The following is a 14,643-nucleotide window of genomic DNA, read 5'->3' on the forward strand; positions in this document are numbered from 1 at the left end:
CGCGCACAGCCAATTGTAACATGAAGTCATTGTACTCACTGTCTGATGGCTTCTGTCACAGTATCGCAGCCCAAAATAATCTATCTCCACGAGGTTTATGTGCCGGAAAACATGGTCAAGGACAACGGAACCTTTTGTAGACTTCTGCAAAACAAGCCACAGATTGTTCTTTTAACAAGGTGTCGTGTCTTCCTCCACGGGACAAAATCAAATTCTCATCTTTTAGGAGCAGCCCTCACAGGAGCTTAGCACGAGACCACACTATTCTCTCCAGGTTTAGCCTCAGCTACAGAGATAGCTGAGCTATAAATTACAGCATATTAAAGAAATAGTCTTAGAAAAATCACCTTAAACTTTAGGAGTATCAAGTTAATATAAGCCCCTTCCCTTGTGGGATTACAAATTCTCTCCAGGATAAAATGTTTCTTTGTTTTTCAATTTTCTATGTATAGTGGGTTTTCCGCATGCTTGCCCATGCTTCCTGTATGTGCCCATTGCCCACAGAGGTAAAGAAGGGGCATCATATCTCCTCTAACTGGAACTATAGAGAGCTGTAAGCCACTCCCTGAGTTCTGGGAATTGAACCTGTGTCCTCTGGAGGACCCAGTTCACCAGCTCTCCAGTTCCAAAATGCTTCCTTAAATAAAGATAACCCTCTATGTAAATAACATTTAATAAATTCGTTAAGCATCATGATGGCTACAATTCCCATAATTCTTTCATTTAAAAGATGATTTCCATAAGCACCAGTACATAAGCTTACAAGTATATAGAACAGAAAACCTATAAAATTAAAACAATAGTCCAAGATTTTATTTTTTTAAGCCTAAATCCATAGATTAAAGCTGCTAGATATGTGTTGCAAAGCCTTGTGAGGATATTTTACTTGGTCTCTTACACATGAATATAGATAAAAAGAAATTTGTTGGGGTTGCATTTTAAGTGCACACACACACACACACACACATACACACACACATATGCTACTCTGTCTTCTCCCCCCCCCAAAAAAAAAACTCATGCATAGTATAAATAAGGCCCTGGGTTCAGGCTTCTTAATATCTTAGACATAATTATTTGCAAATACAAGCAACATATAGGCAGCAAGCAGCATGCCACACTGGTCTTGACACTGATCTATCCGGACAGCACGTGTGCACCATCAGTCTGACCTTCCTCTTCTCTGGCCTCATCATGAGCACTGAACAAAACCCCCGTTCCAGTCATTGTTTCCTAGGGCTTTTGTTCAATTGCAGCTTCTCTTAGACAATTGCCACGAGCTGCGTAATTGTATCAGGTAATCCTTGTATACCACAGGGCTTTTAGAAAATAGATGACGATATGAAGTAATAAAATTACACACTTGGAAAAGATAGTCCTTCTTACAAACCCCCAAATCTCTAAATTACACTAAATTGCCCCCTCCATGCTTCAAGGTCCACTAACCTGTTTTCTTAAAGCCCAAAGCCCTTCTATGGTGGACTCACACACTGCTGAGAAGCTTCTGACAGAATAACAATGGCACTTCCAGTAAATGCCTCTTGGTGCTCGTGTCCCTATGTATTTCTCTGCGATAAACATCTGGAAATGCAATCACTCAATGGAAGAATATCATACTTAAAACTATAATTCACTCGGTGAAAATGCATGTTCCCACATCCTTGCCAAAACTTGTGTTGGAGATGGGACGTATATGGCAAAGGGGAACTGTTTTATTTATATTTCCTTGACTCTACTAAAAACAAGTCATCCTCACTCATGGGCTTTCCTGTCCACTGCATTCCCTAGCACAGGGGCTGGGGCGTCCATAACTCGGTTTACCAGCTGACCCTCTGATACCATAATACATGTACAATTTTATCTAGTGTATTAACTCTTCACTCCATCTGGAAATTATTCTTTGTGCTTGGAACAAGGCCTAACTTTGCTTCCAAATGGGGAAAAAAAACTGTGCCATTGTTTACTCAAAATGCACGATTTCTTTTAGAAAATGCCTCCATTAGAACAGACTGTAGGCAAGCCTATAACATGGTTTCTTAAATAGTGACTTATGGGGGAGGGCCCATTTCTCATAGTCCTGAGTTCTATTTAAGGGGGGAAAAAGGCATATCAATCCACACATCTTCGAACACCTGATTTTTGACAAAGAAGCAAAAAATATCAAATGGAAAAAAAATAAGAAAAAAGGCTGCACCAGTAAGCAACACCCTTCTTGCTTCTAGGTTCCTGCCCTGTTTGAGCACCTGTCCTGACTTCCTTCAGGGATGGACTACATATGATGGAAGAATAAGACAAATAAACCCATCCTTCCCAACTCGTTTTGGGTCATGGTGTTCATCATAGCAATAGTAACATGAACTAGGACATATTTATACATATAATCTTACAAAATTTTACCTATATTTTGTGACAAAATTATAGAATTCTCTTCCCAAGAAAAGCTATCTTGTCATCCCCTCCAGAACCTCTCAACATGATGTCACCCTGTCACTGTGTGTTAGATGGGACAGGGACCATGAGACAAATCACCACTGGTGATGTCCAACAGTGGAGGCATCTAGTCGTGGACCCAGCTGCAACAAGACGGGATGGTTACTGACTCCTAAGGCAGGTTTTCCATTATTCCATCCCAGTGCAGCACCTGCCTTCCCTTGCCCTATGGAAGCAGGGATGCTTGGCCTAACGCCAAGATAGTGTTCCAAGTAAAATCCAAATGAGAGTATAAAAAAATGTCATCACAAACACGACTTATTCTAGCAATCTTAAGCATTCCCATGGGATTTTTAAAGCTAATTCTGGTCCATGTCACTATGAAAAAAAATTGAAAAGTTACCAAATATGTCATAGGCTCCACAGACATCAACCTGATGGGAACCCAGGCTTTACCTGGCCTCATACATCCATGGCAACGAAGCCTGAACTACTACTTGATCCATCACTGCTTCAGCCCATGACTCAGGCAATAATTCTAACCTTCTATTGCTTCCTGGTGTTTTTCAGGAATTACAAAGAAATAAACTCTGGCCAAGTGAAAAATCGTATTCTCTTACCACCCCAAGGGCTATGGAATATGTCTAAACAGCTTTCCTGTTACTTCAAAACGCTTGCAGCAAGCTAGAATATGAGGCTAATCTCCCATCCATATCTCTCCTTTGGGTCTTTTCTTCTATACAGACATAGAGAACAGAATGCATAAATGGAGCTCCTGACATCCTATCCCCAAACAAGCCAACAAGAAGCAATTCATGAACAAAAATGGAAAGAATTATGCAGGAAATACTGGAGACTTTTTAAAAAACATGTAAGTCAAGCTTTCTCTATGAACACTACTTTAATATTCCCACATCCACTAGGAATGCTTGGCACTCTTTCATATGCATAATCTACTTATAGGGCATGAAACGGCCTAACGTGCTTAGTCATGAAGAGCCTACGCAAAAGCAGACTTAGACAACCGCCTCGAAGCTTGATGTGGTGGCTCGAGCCTGCAGTCACGGCCCTCGGGAGGCTTACAGAGGCAGATTGCCATGAGTCTGAGGGCAGCCTAGGACACAAAAGGAGACCCTGCCCCCCAAAAAAGGAAGAGATCCAGGGAGTCACCTCAATGCAGAAGTTATGAGACTTTCTTACATATGAGGAAGTCATTCGTCTTTAAAAACCATCATTCCCGAAGAGCCAGAACACAGTCTGCCAAACCTTCTGACAGCTTTGTGTTCCCACAGAACCTGCTTCTGAAGATATGAAGGATTATTTTTCTTCCTTCAGAGACGGAAAACCCTCCACAGAGAAGCCACAAGGAGAGCATCCCGTGTTAGGCAATGAATGTCGTCCTGACCTAAGCAGGAACAGGACCACTCCCGATTCCCTCTGTAGAACTGTAAGCAGCAGGGGTGTGTCTACACATGCCCTGAGCCCTGAGTGCAAAGCCCAGTCAGCGCCAGAATCTGGGGTTCCATTCTCCTTTCTTGTGTGTCCTAAGAAACCATCCTCCAGTAAGGATTCTGAGGTACAGCTCCATGACAGCAAGCCTGCCGAGGATCCTCCTCCTGCCTGCTCCCCCATGTCTGGCTCCCTCAGCCTTGCATAGCCCAGGCTACCCTTTAAGTTGATATGTTAGCTGAAAATGACTTTAAATCTTGGTCCCCCACAAAAGCCCCCCATCCCATGCACTGCTAGGATTATAGGCCTGTGCTACCACACCCTGGATGCTTCGTGTGGTACTGTGGCTCAAACCTAAAAAACAAGCACCCTACCAACTGAGCTTACACCCTGGTCCCAAATTATCACTCCCTGGGAGATGGGGAAAAGGAAACTAGTAGTAGGGACCAGAAGAGAGGCAGATGTGGGGTACAAAGAGCTGTAGTGAGGGAAGCCCGTGTCTGTTATCAAGACATTAAAGATAAGGGGTGACAAAAAAATCTTAACGAAACCTCTGAAGGAAGACAAGGAGAGACCCGGTTCTCATGCATTACACGTGTAAAATATTTTTAAAAAACCACAGGTCCAGCAGTAGAGGTGAGGCATCACCTTGTCTGTCCAGTGAGGCTACACTGCTGTGCATTTGGCATCTGCTGCAGGGGATGCGAAGAAACCGTGCAGGGAGCCGGTAGAGAGAGAGAAAGAGAGAGAGAGAGAGAGAGAGAGAGAGAGAGAGAGAGAGAGAGAGAGAGGGAGGCGGCAGTAAATGGGGACAGGACGGGAACAGGGCAGTAGCTGTGAACTGGCACTTCATTCGCATTTAAAGTTTCTTCAGGATGTCTTAATCTGATTTCTTCTTTAGCCCTTTCTTGCAGCAGTCAGACATATCACAGGCCAGGAGACTCCACTGCAGAGGCCCAGTTCCTCCAGCCCTCAAGACAAGCCCCTCGGCCCTAAACCAGTCGGCTACCTTCATTTGAAACTGAAGAAAAGCTTGATTCTTCTCTTCTTTTTAGCAGAGGAAAAGGCCTGGGTGTGACTGCAGTTAGCATCGCTGCACTTTCCTGTCTAATTCTAAGAGAGATCCAGAAGCCACTGAAGATGTAATTACAACCTCGGCACTTAGCAACATGCCTAAGGAGTTTCTAACTAGATAAACAAAATTCTGCCTCTAATAATTGGCCCCCACCAGCAAGACTCTCACAGCAGTGCTGAGTAAGAATTCCACTGTCAGAAAAGGTGTTCTTCACACCTTGGGGGGCCCTTGTGTTCTGGATGGTGGCCATGCTCCCCTCCTTCTCTGGAGGATGCGTCTGTCATTTGTCTTTGGAGGTCTCAGCTTTGATGACTCTCTATCCATAGGACTTACAAAGTTTCTTGATTTTGCCTGTCTCTAAATTTACTTGATCTTTATTAAGTTCTCTTAACTTAATACTTAAAGTAATAACTTTATTACTTCTCTTTCCTACTAAAGTGGAGATGTTCTACACCTGACCTTTATCCAAAAAGCTGAGAAGCATTAACGTTCAGATGGTTTGGAAGCAGGTAGTGCTGGCTACTATATTCCACTTCCTTTGTGAATAATCTAATAGCTTATAATCCCGAAATGCCTTAAAAGTTCACTGAATGAATACTAAGAGCAGATGCACAATTGCAAAACAGAACTATAATAAAAACATGAGACTTTTCCTCTCATATCCTATGAGGCCTCCATTTTCCCTGGCCAGTCAGACTTAGGCAATGAAGAGGAAATGTGTGGATTCACCCGCCACCCTACTACCTCAGAGAAGCAAAATCAACTCACTTCACTTTTATTAAAAATTTCCCTTTGTTTCAGTGATATATAATTCCAAGAGACTTGATCTATTCTAAAGGTACAATAAGAAATCAGTATCTTATGCTTGAAATTCCTAAGATTCTAAGAAACACAGTCCTGAAATTAAGTTATATATAATACATAGAGATGTATAATGTTTTCCATGCAATAAAACACCTCTGACAATCATCCTATCATTTTAAAAAACCAAAGAAGACTAGTCCTAAGACAGTTAAGCAAACAGGGAAAAGCCGTAAGTGTTACAGGACACTCGTCTGCTTTTAGCGAAGAAACTCCCAGTGGCAGTGCTGGACTGTGAACTGTGTCTTATAACTCTGCCAACAGACACAGGTCGTTCCCATACCAGCAACTTTGCAGAAACAACAGTTTCTAGTAGAGACTTGGATATTATCTTAGAGAACAGCTCCCAAGGAGGACAAGTGGTTTGGAAATATCACCAGTGGGCCTTTGAACCAGAACAAAGGATCCTTCAAATGAGTAATAACACCTTCGCAGATTAATGTGACATTACAAACCAGAAAGGCAGGTTTGGGCCAGCCACACAGAATGATATCTGCACTCAGGACAGCCTGCTCCTGAGCCAAGGGAAAATGAGCCTTGCAAAGGTCCCCACCACTGGGCCTGTGAGAACCTACTCTGCCTTATTTACTATTTTGAAGGGAAGGATTTCCATGGAAAACACAAATCATATTAAATATTTTAGCACAGGTCCAGTAGAGTACAGTAAGTTGGGACCTGGAGGGACCACTTCTCAGGAATCTCTTGTCAGGAAAGCAAGCAAGGCAAAGCAGCCCTCGATGGCTTTTAACTTTCATTTACTAAGAAAACCCTTTATTGTGGGGAAAATGATTTGTTTTTCAAGTTGCTGTATTTTCCATATACAATTTGTGTATCCTGATAAACTTGGAATGAACTTTTCTCAACCTTTAAGGCTCCAACTACTTACTGGTATGTACCAATCTCCACACTTAGCAGCATCCAACAGCAACCACTTGCTCATGTCTTAAATTTGGCCAGGGCTCAGGACAGCTGGTGTTTGTTCATCTGTGTTGAAGCCTCCAGTGTGACCTCACTCACGTGTTGACAAGTCACCTGGAGTGGGTAGGGCTGGCTCATCCCCTCCCCCACCTGGTAAGTCTACAGCAAGAGACTTCATTCTAAGGTAAGTCAGGGTTCAGAGAACATAGACCAAAGCTGGACAGTATTAGTCTTGCTGCGCTCTGTTGATTAAACAAACCATAAGGTCAGCCCAGAGGGAAAAGAGCAAAAATAGATTCCTTCTCTCGACAGGAGGCGTGGCGTGGACCTATACTGTGTGGATGGAGGAAGCAGCAGTTGGCATTTTTGTAGACAGCAGACTTGTTTGCCTCCCAGCCAGGTTCTGTTCTTTACAATGTTTTCCCCACCTAGCTCATTCTTTCTCTCATACTTCAAATTACAATAAAACAAAAAAGAGTAAATTATTCTAGCCGTCTATTTTTAAGAAAGTATGTTAAATTCTTTCAGATACTTTCAGCTTTACGAGAGCTATGTGAAACGGGCATTTTATTCCTGTTTTACAAGTAGCATAGTTACTGCCACATAGAAAGGCATGGGACAGGATTTCTACCTAAACGTATTTGGCTTAAAGCCACAACTCATTCCATGACAGCAGTTATTTTCAAGGCGTGGGGGGCATTAGGAACCTTCTGTGGGCCCTGAAATCAACAGCACTCCTGTGTGGTCACACCTGTAACCCAGCACTCGGGAGGCAGAGGCCAAGTGTTGCAAGTTCAGGACCAACTGAGCTCCAGAGTGAGATCTTATCTCAGACAAACAGCAGAACGGCCCTTATGATATCATCATTAGTTTGATAGTTATCACTTCACACTCCTTTTAGAAGCATTGATATGGTTCCTGACGGCACCACAAAGAACATCAGACAGTAAGAGACTCCAGGTATCTGCTATTAAGTCACATGGTAAAAAAAATCTGTAAAAGTACAAAGAGAACATTACTTCACTGTGCAAAAAGAACTATGAAATTGTTTGTGAAAATAATTTTGTTGATATGAAAGTTTTATAATCATATTTATAATTGTATTGCTGTTTTGAAACAGAGTCTCATGCAGCATAGGCTAGCCATGACCTTGCTAAACAGTAGAGGATGACCCTGAACTCCTGAGTCTTCTGCCTCTGTTTCCAAATGCCGGAATGAAAGGCGTACATCAACATGACCTGTTTACTTTCAAGTGCAGGGATGACAGGCATATGCCAACATGTCCTGTTGCCTTATGACTTAAGGAGTTGTGGTTTTTTTACTATTAAGTTTTTGGCTATTATATGTGAAATTTTTTTTTTTGAGACAGGGTTTCTTTGTAGCTTTGGAGCCTGTCCTGGAACTAGCTCTTGTAGACCAGGCTGGCCTCGAACTCACAGAGATTCGCCTACCTCTGCCTCCCGAGTATTGGGATTAAAGGCATGTGCCACCACTGCCCGGCTGTGAAATGGTTTTTATTGTGACATTTTCATACATAAAACCATTGTGTTTTGTCTGTACACACTCCCCCCAATGCCCTCCCGCAACCTCTCCCCCTCTAGTCCTCTTCTTCTTCCTCAAAATGGCCCTCCCATCTTCCCAATCACACACACACACACATACACACACACACACAATATACATACATACACATGTATGTTCCATTGCTCCCTCTTGAACTAGTTTAATTTCTCAGTTTTAATTTACAACAATAGTATATATACATGGTGATAATCTATATAAGCAAAATTTCTCAGTCATTTTAAATAGCGTAAAAACTCCAAAACTAAGCAGCTTGGGAATCTCCCCTGTTATTCTAAAGACAAAATTATATTCTTGGTGATATGTCTATATATAAATAAAACATATATATATATTATATATTTATTTTTAATAGGAAATGCTCTTTATTCTTTTATTTCTGTGGACCAGCCCTTCTTTGTTTTACACATGAGGAAACTGGACCCAAGGGTGAGCTGCCCACAGGCCACATACAGGACAACTAGCTACCAGTCTAAGAACAGTGTCAATGCAGCGTGACAGTCACTAAAGCGAGTGTTGTCCTCCCCCAACGTCTGAATGATCGTGTCACCACAGGAGCCTGTACAACGCACGTCACTAGTGAGGTGAAGCCCAGAGAAACAGAGAGGAGCCATGCACGAGGCTGCTTAGGGACTCGCTGACAGGCGGCACCACGCTCCAACACTAGAAATCCTAACTTCACAAGGAGGCCATTTCCAAGACCAATTTAAGAAGACACACTCCAGTTTCATTGGCTTTGCGTTAAATAATCATCAGTGTCTGAATCCCAAGGTGAACTTCCATTCACAAGGGCCATCCTCAAAAATGTGTCAAGTTCATGAAGTCCAGGATCTTTCTAAATTGGTTATAGTGTCCTAGATTGGGTTTCAGAATGAGAAAGGCTTTAAGAAGGAGGTGCTGCTGAAATCCGTAAGTAGTTGTAGTTTAACTACTAAAATTGCATCTGTTAATGTCCTTGTTATGACAATACAGTTGAACTCCATAAGAGCAACATGAAGGGAGGGTGACATGGTATTCAGTGCTTTAATTCTGATAACTCTACTACAAACCTGATTTTATGGTATCCCAAAGAGGATTTAGAAATTAGCCTTTAAATTAAAAAGCTTTTGAACACTAAGAGGTACAGAATGTTTCCAAGACTTTATGTGCCCACTGCACTCTTTACAGGCTGGAAACAGCGACAACAAAGACAGTGTCATAACACGGCCTTTTAAGCTGGTCTTCGTTTATTCGAGACAGGGTCTCTCTGTGACATGGGATCCTTCTGCCTCCCTGAGTGCTGAGATCACAGATACGAGCTATAATACGCTCAGTCTTTACTTATGTATTTTTTTAATGGTTCCTATTTACAATGAAATCTTTGAAAATGCATCAATAACCTTGCTTTAACTGTCTAAAGCATCAAGATGATTATTTCCCACAAGGCTTACAAAGCAAGAAAACATGCAATAAGCCAATGGTCTATATTTTATAAATACACTCTCTTAAAATGGATAGTTGAAGCCAGGTGGTGGTGGCACACGCCTTTAATCCCAGCACTGGGGGACAGAGGTAGGTGGATCTCTGTGAGTTCAATGCCAACCTGGTCTACAAGAGCTAGTTCCAGGTCTTTAAGGACTGTTACATAGAGAAACTCTGTTTTGAAAAACCAAAAAAAAAAAAGGGAAAGGAAAAGAAAAGAAAAAATAGATATTTGAGGTCAGGCAGGGTGGCTCACTCTTGTAATCCCAGCACCTAGAAGCCTGATGCCAGTGGACTACCATGAGTTTGAGGCTATGTTGGGTTACACAATAAATTCTAGACTAGCCTATAGCATGAGATTTACAAAAAGTAAAACAGCAAATTATATACAGTTATGTGAATGAACTCTAGTTTGAATTTTAAAGACATTTTATAATCTTTCAATGCACTAACAAAACATTCTATTGTTTTTATCTTTTTCCTTTTATTTAAAATAGATTATCTTCTCACATAATATACCCTTATTATTGTGTGTCCTCCGTACTCTGCTCCTTCTAGTTCCTCCCCACCTCCCCTCATCAGGATCTATTCCCTTTCTGTCTCTCATTAGAAAAGAACAGCTTTCTAAGAAATAATAAAATAAAATAATAAAACCCAAACTATCATATCTAAGTTTGACAGAACAAACCAACAGAAGTCAAAGAGCCCAAGAGAAGGCACAAGAATCATATTCTATTTTTATATAGAAGGTTTAAGAAAACAATTTTAAAATCCATTCATCTTCTATTCATAATTCTTTCAAGCTATAGTTTACTGCAATAAACTTTTTTAGCTCTTGCTATCATGAGTTGGACTCTTACCATCTTCCCCTTCCCCTGGGCTAGCCTGTGACTATCCCTACCCATGATTCCTCTGCAAATGATGCGGCAGCTGTTGCAGCTGGCTGCTGCTCACTGCTGCTGCAGAGCCCTAAGCCTCCACAGAAGTCCTACCTTGCTATTAGGTTAGGAAAACACAGAAGTGGGGCTCTTTCACAGGCACTGGAAATATGGATGAAGACATCTGAGGCTCCCAAACAGAAGAGCCCCATCAAGGATGGTGGTCAGTGGTAGGCCTTGCTGAGTGTCCCGACTTCCCAACCATGAGAAGGGATAGAATGTCTATGGTCACCCACAGGTTTGGAGGTTTGCTCTACAACTAAACAACCATAGCTCACTAGGCTCCTGTACAACCCTAGCATTCTCTGCCTAACGGACATCTCACGAAGGGCAGCTAGCCCTCGCACAAAACATCAGCAACTCTTTGACCTCCCCTTAATGCTCTACAAGTAAAAACCACATTAGGTAGAGAAGAAACCATTAAAAAAAAAAAAGAATGTAACAAGCACCAGTTACACCCAAACCCAAGTACAGTACAATGTAACACACCTAGAAGCCTCTAAGGAGTACAGCTAGGAAGGGACCAACCAAGTCCTGGAATTGAAGAGGCCTGGGAAACATGTAGATATGTGACAGACAACCCTGGACTGTTCTATTCTGGTCCAAAGGACAAGACAAGCACAACTGAGGTCTGTGGACTGGGTACTGTTGTATATAGTTTCCCAACCAATAGTTGTGCCATAACCGTGCGTTAGGGGCCCTTATTTGTGGATAGCACACCATAAAACATGCAGAGCTGATGTTTTCATGTTTTCAACCCATCGATGTTTTAGCAAGAATCATGGTAACACTTATGTAGTGACATGGTAACCATCACACCCATTGTGAAGGTGTACGGCGTGCTTTGCATATTCCTCAGCTCGTCTGCAGGACTGGGGTTATTTCAAGATGAAGTTAAATGGCATCTTTTATTATTTCTTAATTGGCTCCCCAAAAGTCCCAGGCTTCCCTCACTCTGGCCAGCCTGCAACTTGCTCTCAGAAGGGCCTTCCTTCTTCCAGTCTCTGTCTGGCCCCTAGTCCTTTTGTCCTTTCTTAAGGGCTCAGTGAGGAGAAAGGTTGAATGGGAAAAGAAGAAAGCTGTGAACCCCCAACACAGGTCCTGTGTATTTTACCCCACAACATGAGACACACTCCTACTGAAACTCCAGATATACGGCACACAGTAACCTCCCTGTTAACATTTATTTCCCCAGAGTGATGGGAGAAACCATTTCACTAAAGCCATTTCAGTAACTGTCTTTTCTACCAAAGGTCAACGCTCTAACACTGCAGCAGCAGGAAACAAGGGACCAGCGTGCTTTCTTAGCGTCTGCTTCCCCCCTGGAGCATCTCCTTACACAACCTAGGTGGGGGAGGTGAACTTACAGAGAAGGAAGGACCCCAGAGGTTGGAAGAAAGGTTGTGCCCAGAGTCCCTGTGCATAGGCAATGCATGTTGCTTTCTCAATATTTATTTTCACTAATGTCTTAAGACAGGCCATCTATCCACGTACAAGATGCTGACTTCCATCTACATAATATCCCTCAACACCACACATCCCCCATAAGCAGAAGAACCGCTTCATTCAGCAGTGAAATTGGGGAGTACCCCACTCTGCCTCTTTCAGTGATCTGAGACACCTCGACACTCCATTCACTCATTCAGTGAAGACACCTGAGGTGGCACCCACAGTGACACTGACTGAGAAGCTAAGGGAAAGGGCTCTCGAGAACCTCAAGTACTAGAACCTCCAGGGTCTTTGCAGTATTGCTTAGAAGCAAGACAGACACCTAGGAGACTCACAGCCACAAATCTGGTCTTATATTATTAGGGTAACAGACAGTTCAAAAGGTCTGGGTCACAGGAAAGACAACCTGACCAGAAGAACTGTGACTGACAAGACTGGAGCACTCCTAGCTCCCAGGAGGAAGGCCAAAGGGCACTTGGCAGTCAGAAAGGTACTGGAAGAAAAAAAGCCCACAAGGAAACAATTCCAAAAAGCCTTGTTCCCAACCTCCATTTCTTCCCATCTTGCAGTAACATGGTGACTGAAATACAAAGGTGCATCCTCCATAGCATTCCATCATCTAACGCTCATTTGTTGGGAGGAGTGAAAGAAAAGCAGAGGGATGCCCTCTGAGGACAAAAACCCTGCAATCGCTTTACCGCTTTCTTATAAATAGCACTGAGCTGATATCGATAAAATTGACAAAACACGCTCTCCTAAATTACACAAAGCTCACCATGTCCACTCTTTAGCCACTTTTTAATCTATTTATCATCACCATGTGTGTGAGTGTTGTGGGGGAAGGCGGAGAAGGTATGTGGGGGTCAGAGAGTGTAGATGTCTAAACCAACTCTGTGGAGTTGCTTCTTTCTACCTTCGTGTGGGCTCTAAGATCAACTCAGATTACAGGGTATGGTGGCTTACATGAGGAATATTCCCCACAGGCTCTTGTACTTGACGCTTGGTCCCCAGACCATGCTGTTGTTAGGGGAGAGTAGAGAAGCTTCAGGAGCAGAGCCTTCCTGGAGGAAACTTTGAGAGTTTATAGCCTTGTCCCAGTCTTCACTCTCAGTTTCCTGCATCGTGAGGTGATGTGGTCGGCCAGCTTCCTTTCACTCTCAGTTTCCTGCATTGTGAGGTGACGTGGTCGGCCAGCTTCTTCACTCTCAGTTTCCTGCATTGTGAGGTGACGTGGTCGGCCAGCTTCCTGCTCCAGCCTCCTTCTGCTATGCCTTCTTCATCACTAAGACCTCTCCCACTGGAACCACAGCCAAAACATCCTTCCATAAGTCACTTTTGGTCATGGTAATTTTATCACAACAAAAAGTAACTAATACACCAGGCTTGTGCAGAAAGTGCCTTTACCTGACACATGCCATCTTGCTGGCCCTGCAGCTATTTAAACCTCTAACCCCTGTCAAGTTACTCATCTGGAGACCTTTCTACCCTGGCTCTACTACACCACAATCAAAGGAAGACTTAAGAGTGTATTTTCACCCAGGAAAAAAAGGCTTTGAAAACGCAATAGGAATCTTTAATAAATAAATAAATTTAAAAAAAAGAAAACACAATAGGAGAAAAATCAGTGATAGAGTGTTCAAGCATGCTCAAGGCCCTGGGTTTGATCTTCCGATTCATAAGAAAACAGAAACACAAAAGAAAAGCATTAAAACAACACCACAGAAGATCCTGAACTGCTGCAGATGCTCCAGCCCACCTGTCAGATGAGATGACTGGCCTACACATCAAGGGTCTCCTCTGCTGTGGCCTGAAGAACACGGCAGAATGAAGAGATTTGAAATCAGTTCATCTCTCTGCCAACACTGTCACCTCCTGGCTGTTTGGTCAGTCTCTACTCCACAAGCCAAATGGAAGGTATACCCAACCCTATACCCCAAAAATGTTATCACAGGATTATCAGAGGACTTCACATGCAATCCTAACCCACAATTGCTTACTGAAGTCCCTTCAAACAGAGCCTCCCAGCCTCATGGAAAAGTAATAAACCCTGCAGAGGACTGTGGGCCAGAGCGCTTGTTTTCATCTCAAATTTCTGAAAAGTCATAAAAGGGAAGACGACTATTAGAACAACAGTTTAAAATCCACAACTTTCTCACTCTGCCATCCTCTGCAGACAGGCTCTTGGTCCAGCATGACCCTCATTTATTGCCTCTTACTTCAGAACTTCTAGAAGGGCTGCAATGTGTGACAACTCATGGTTCCAATGACCACTTGCTGTCCTGAACTCCCCAGGCTCCTCTGCTTCCATTCCCACTTCCTTTACTCCGGTGCTTCCAAATCTACGCCACGGAAGTTCCACATTCCACCAAACCTCTGCAGAGACAAAGAGCCCTGACTGTACCACAGACCAGTGCTCGCGCCATGACCCAGCCTGAGTGGCTCCTGCACACTGCCCCGCTTCCCCAGCCTGAGTGGCTCCTG

The 14,643-nt window shown here is 43.0% G+C and overlaps 1 protein-coding gene across 2 annotated transcripts in view; it reads right to left on the bottom strand.

The window, feature by feature from the left end:
* Epb41l4a (erythrocyte membrane protein band 4.1 like 4A) overlaps window positions 1-14,643 on the bottom strand; it is a 194,541-nt gene that overhangs the window by 114,442 nt on the left and 65,456 nt on the right. For both annotated transcript variants that reach the window (XM_026783583.1, XM_013349628.2), the window contains one exon: window positions 40-144. In XM_026783583.1, the coding sequence (XP_026639384.1) occupies window positions 40-144 (105 nt within the window). The remainder of the gene's footprint in view (window positions 1-39; window positions 145-14,643) is intronic.

The sequence above is a fragment of the Microtus ochrogaster genome, chromosome 18, assembly GCF_000317375.1.
Source record: "Microtus ochrogaster isolate Prairie Vole_2 chromosome 18, MicOch1.0, whole genome shotgun sequence".
In the NCBI taxonomy this organism is placed as follows: domain Eukaryota; kingdom Metazoa; phylum Chordata; class Mammalia; order Rodentia; family Cricetidae; genus Microtus; species Microtus ochrogaster.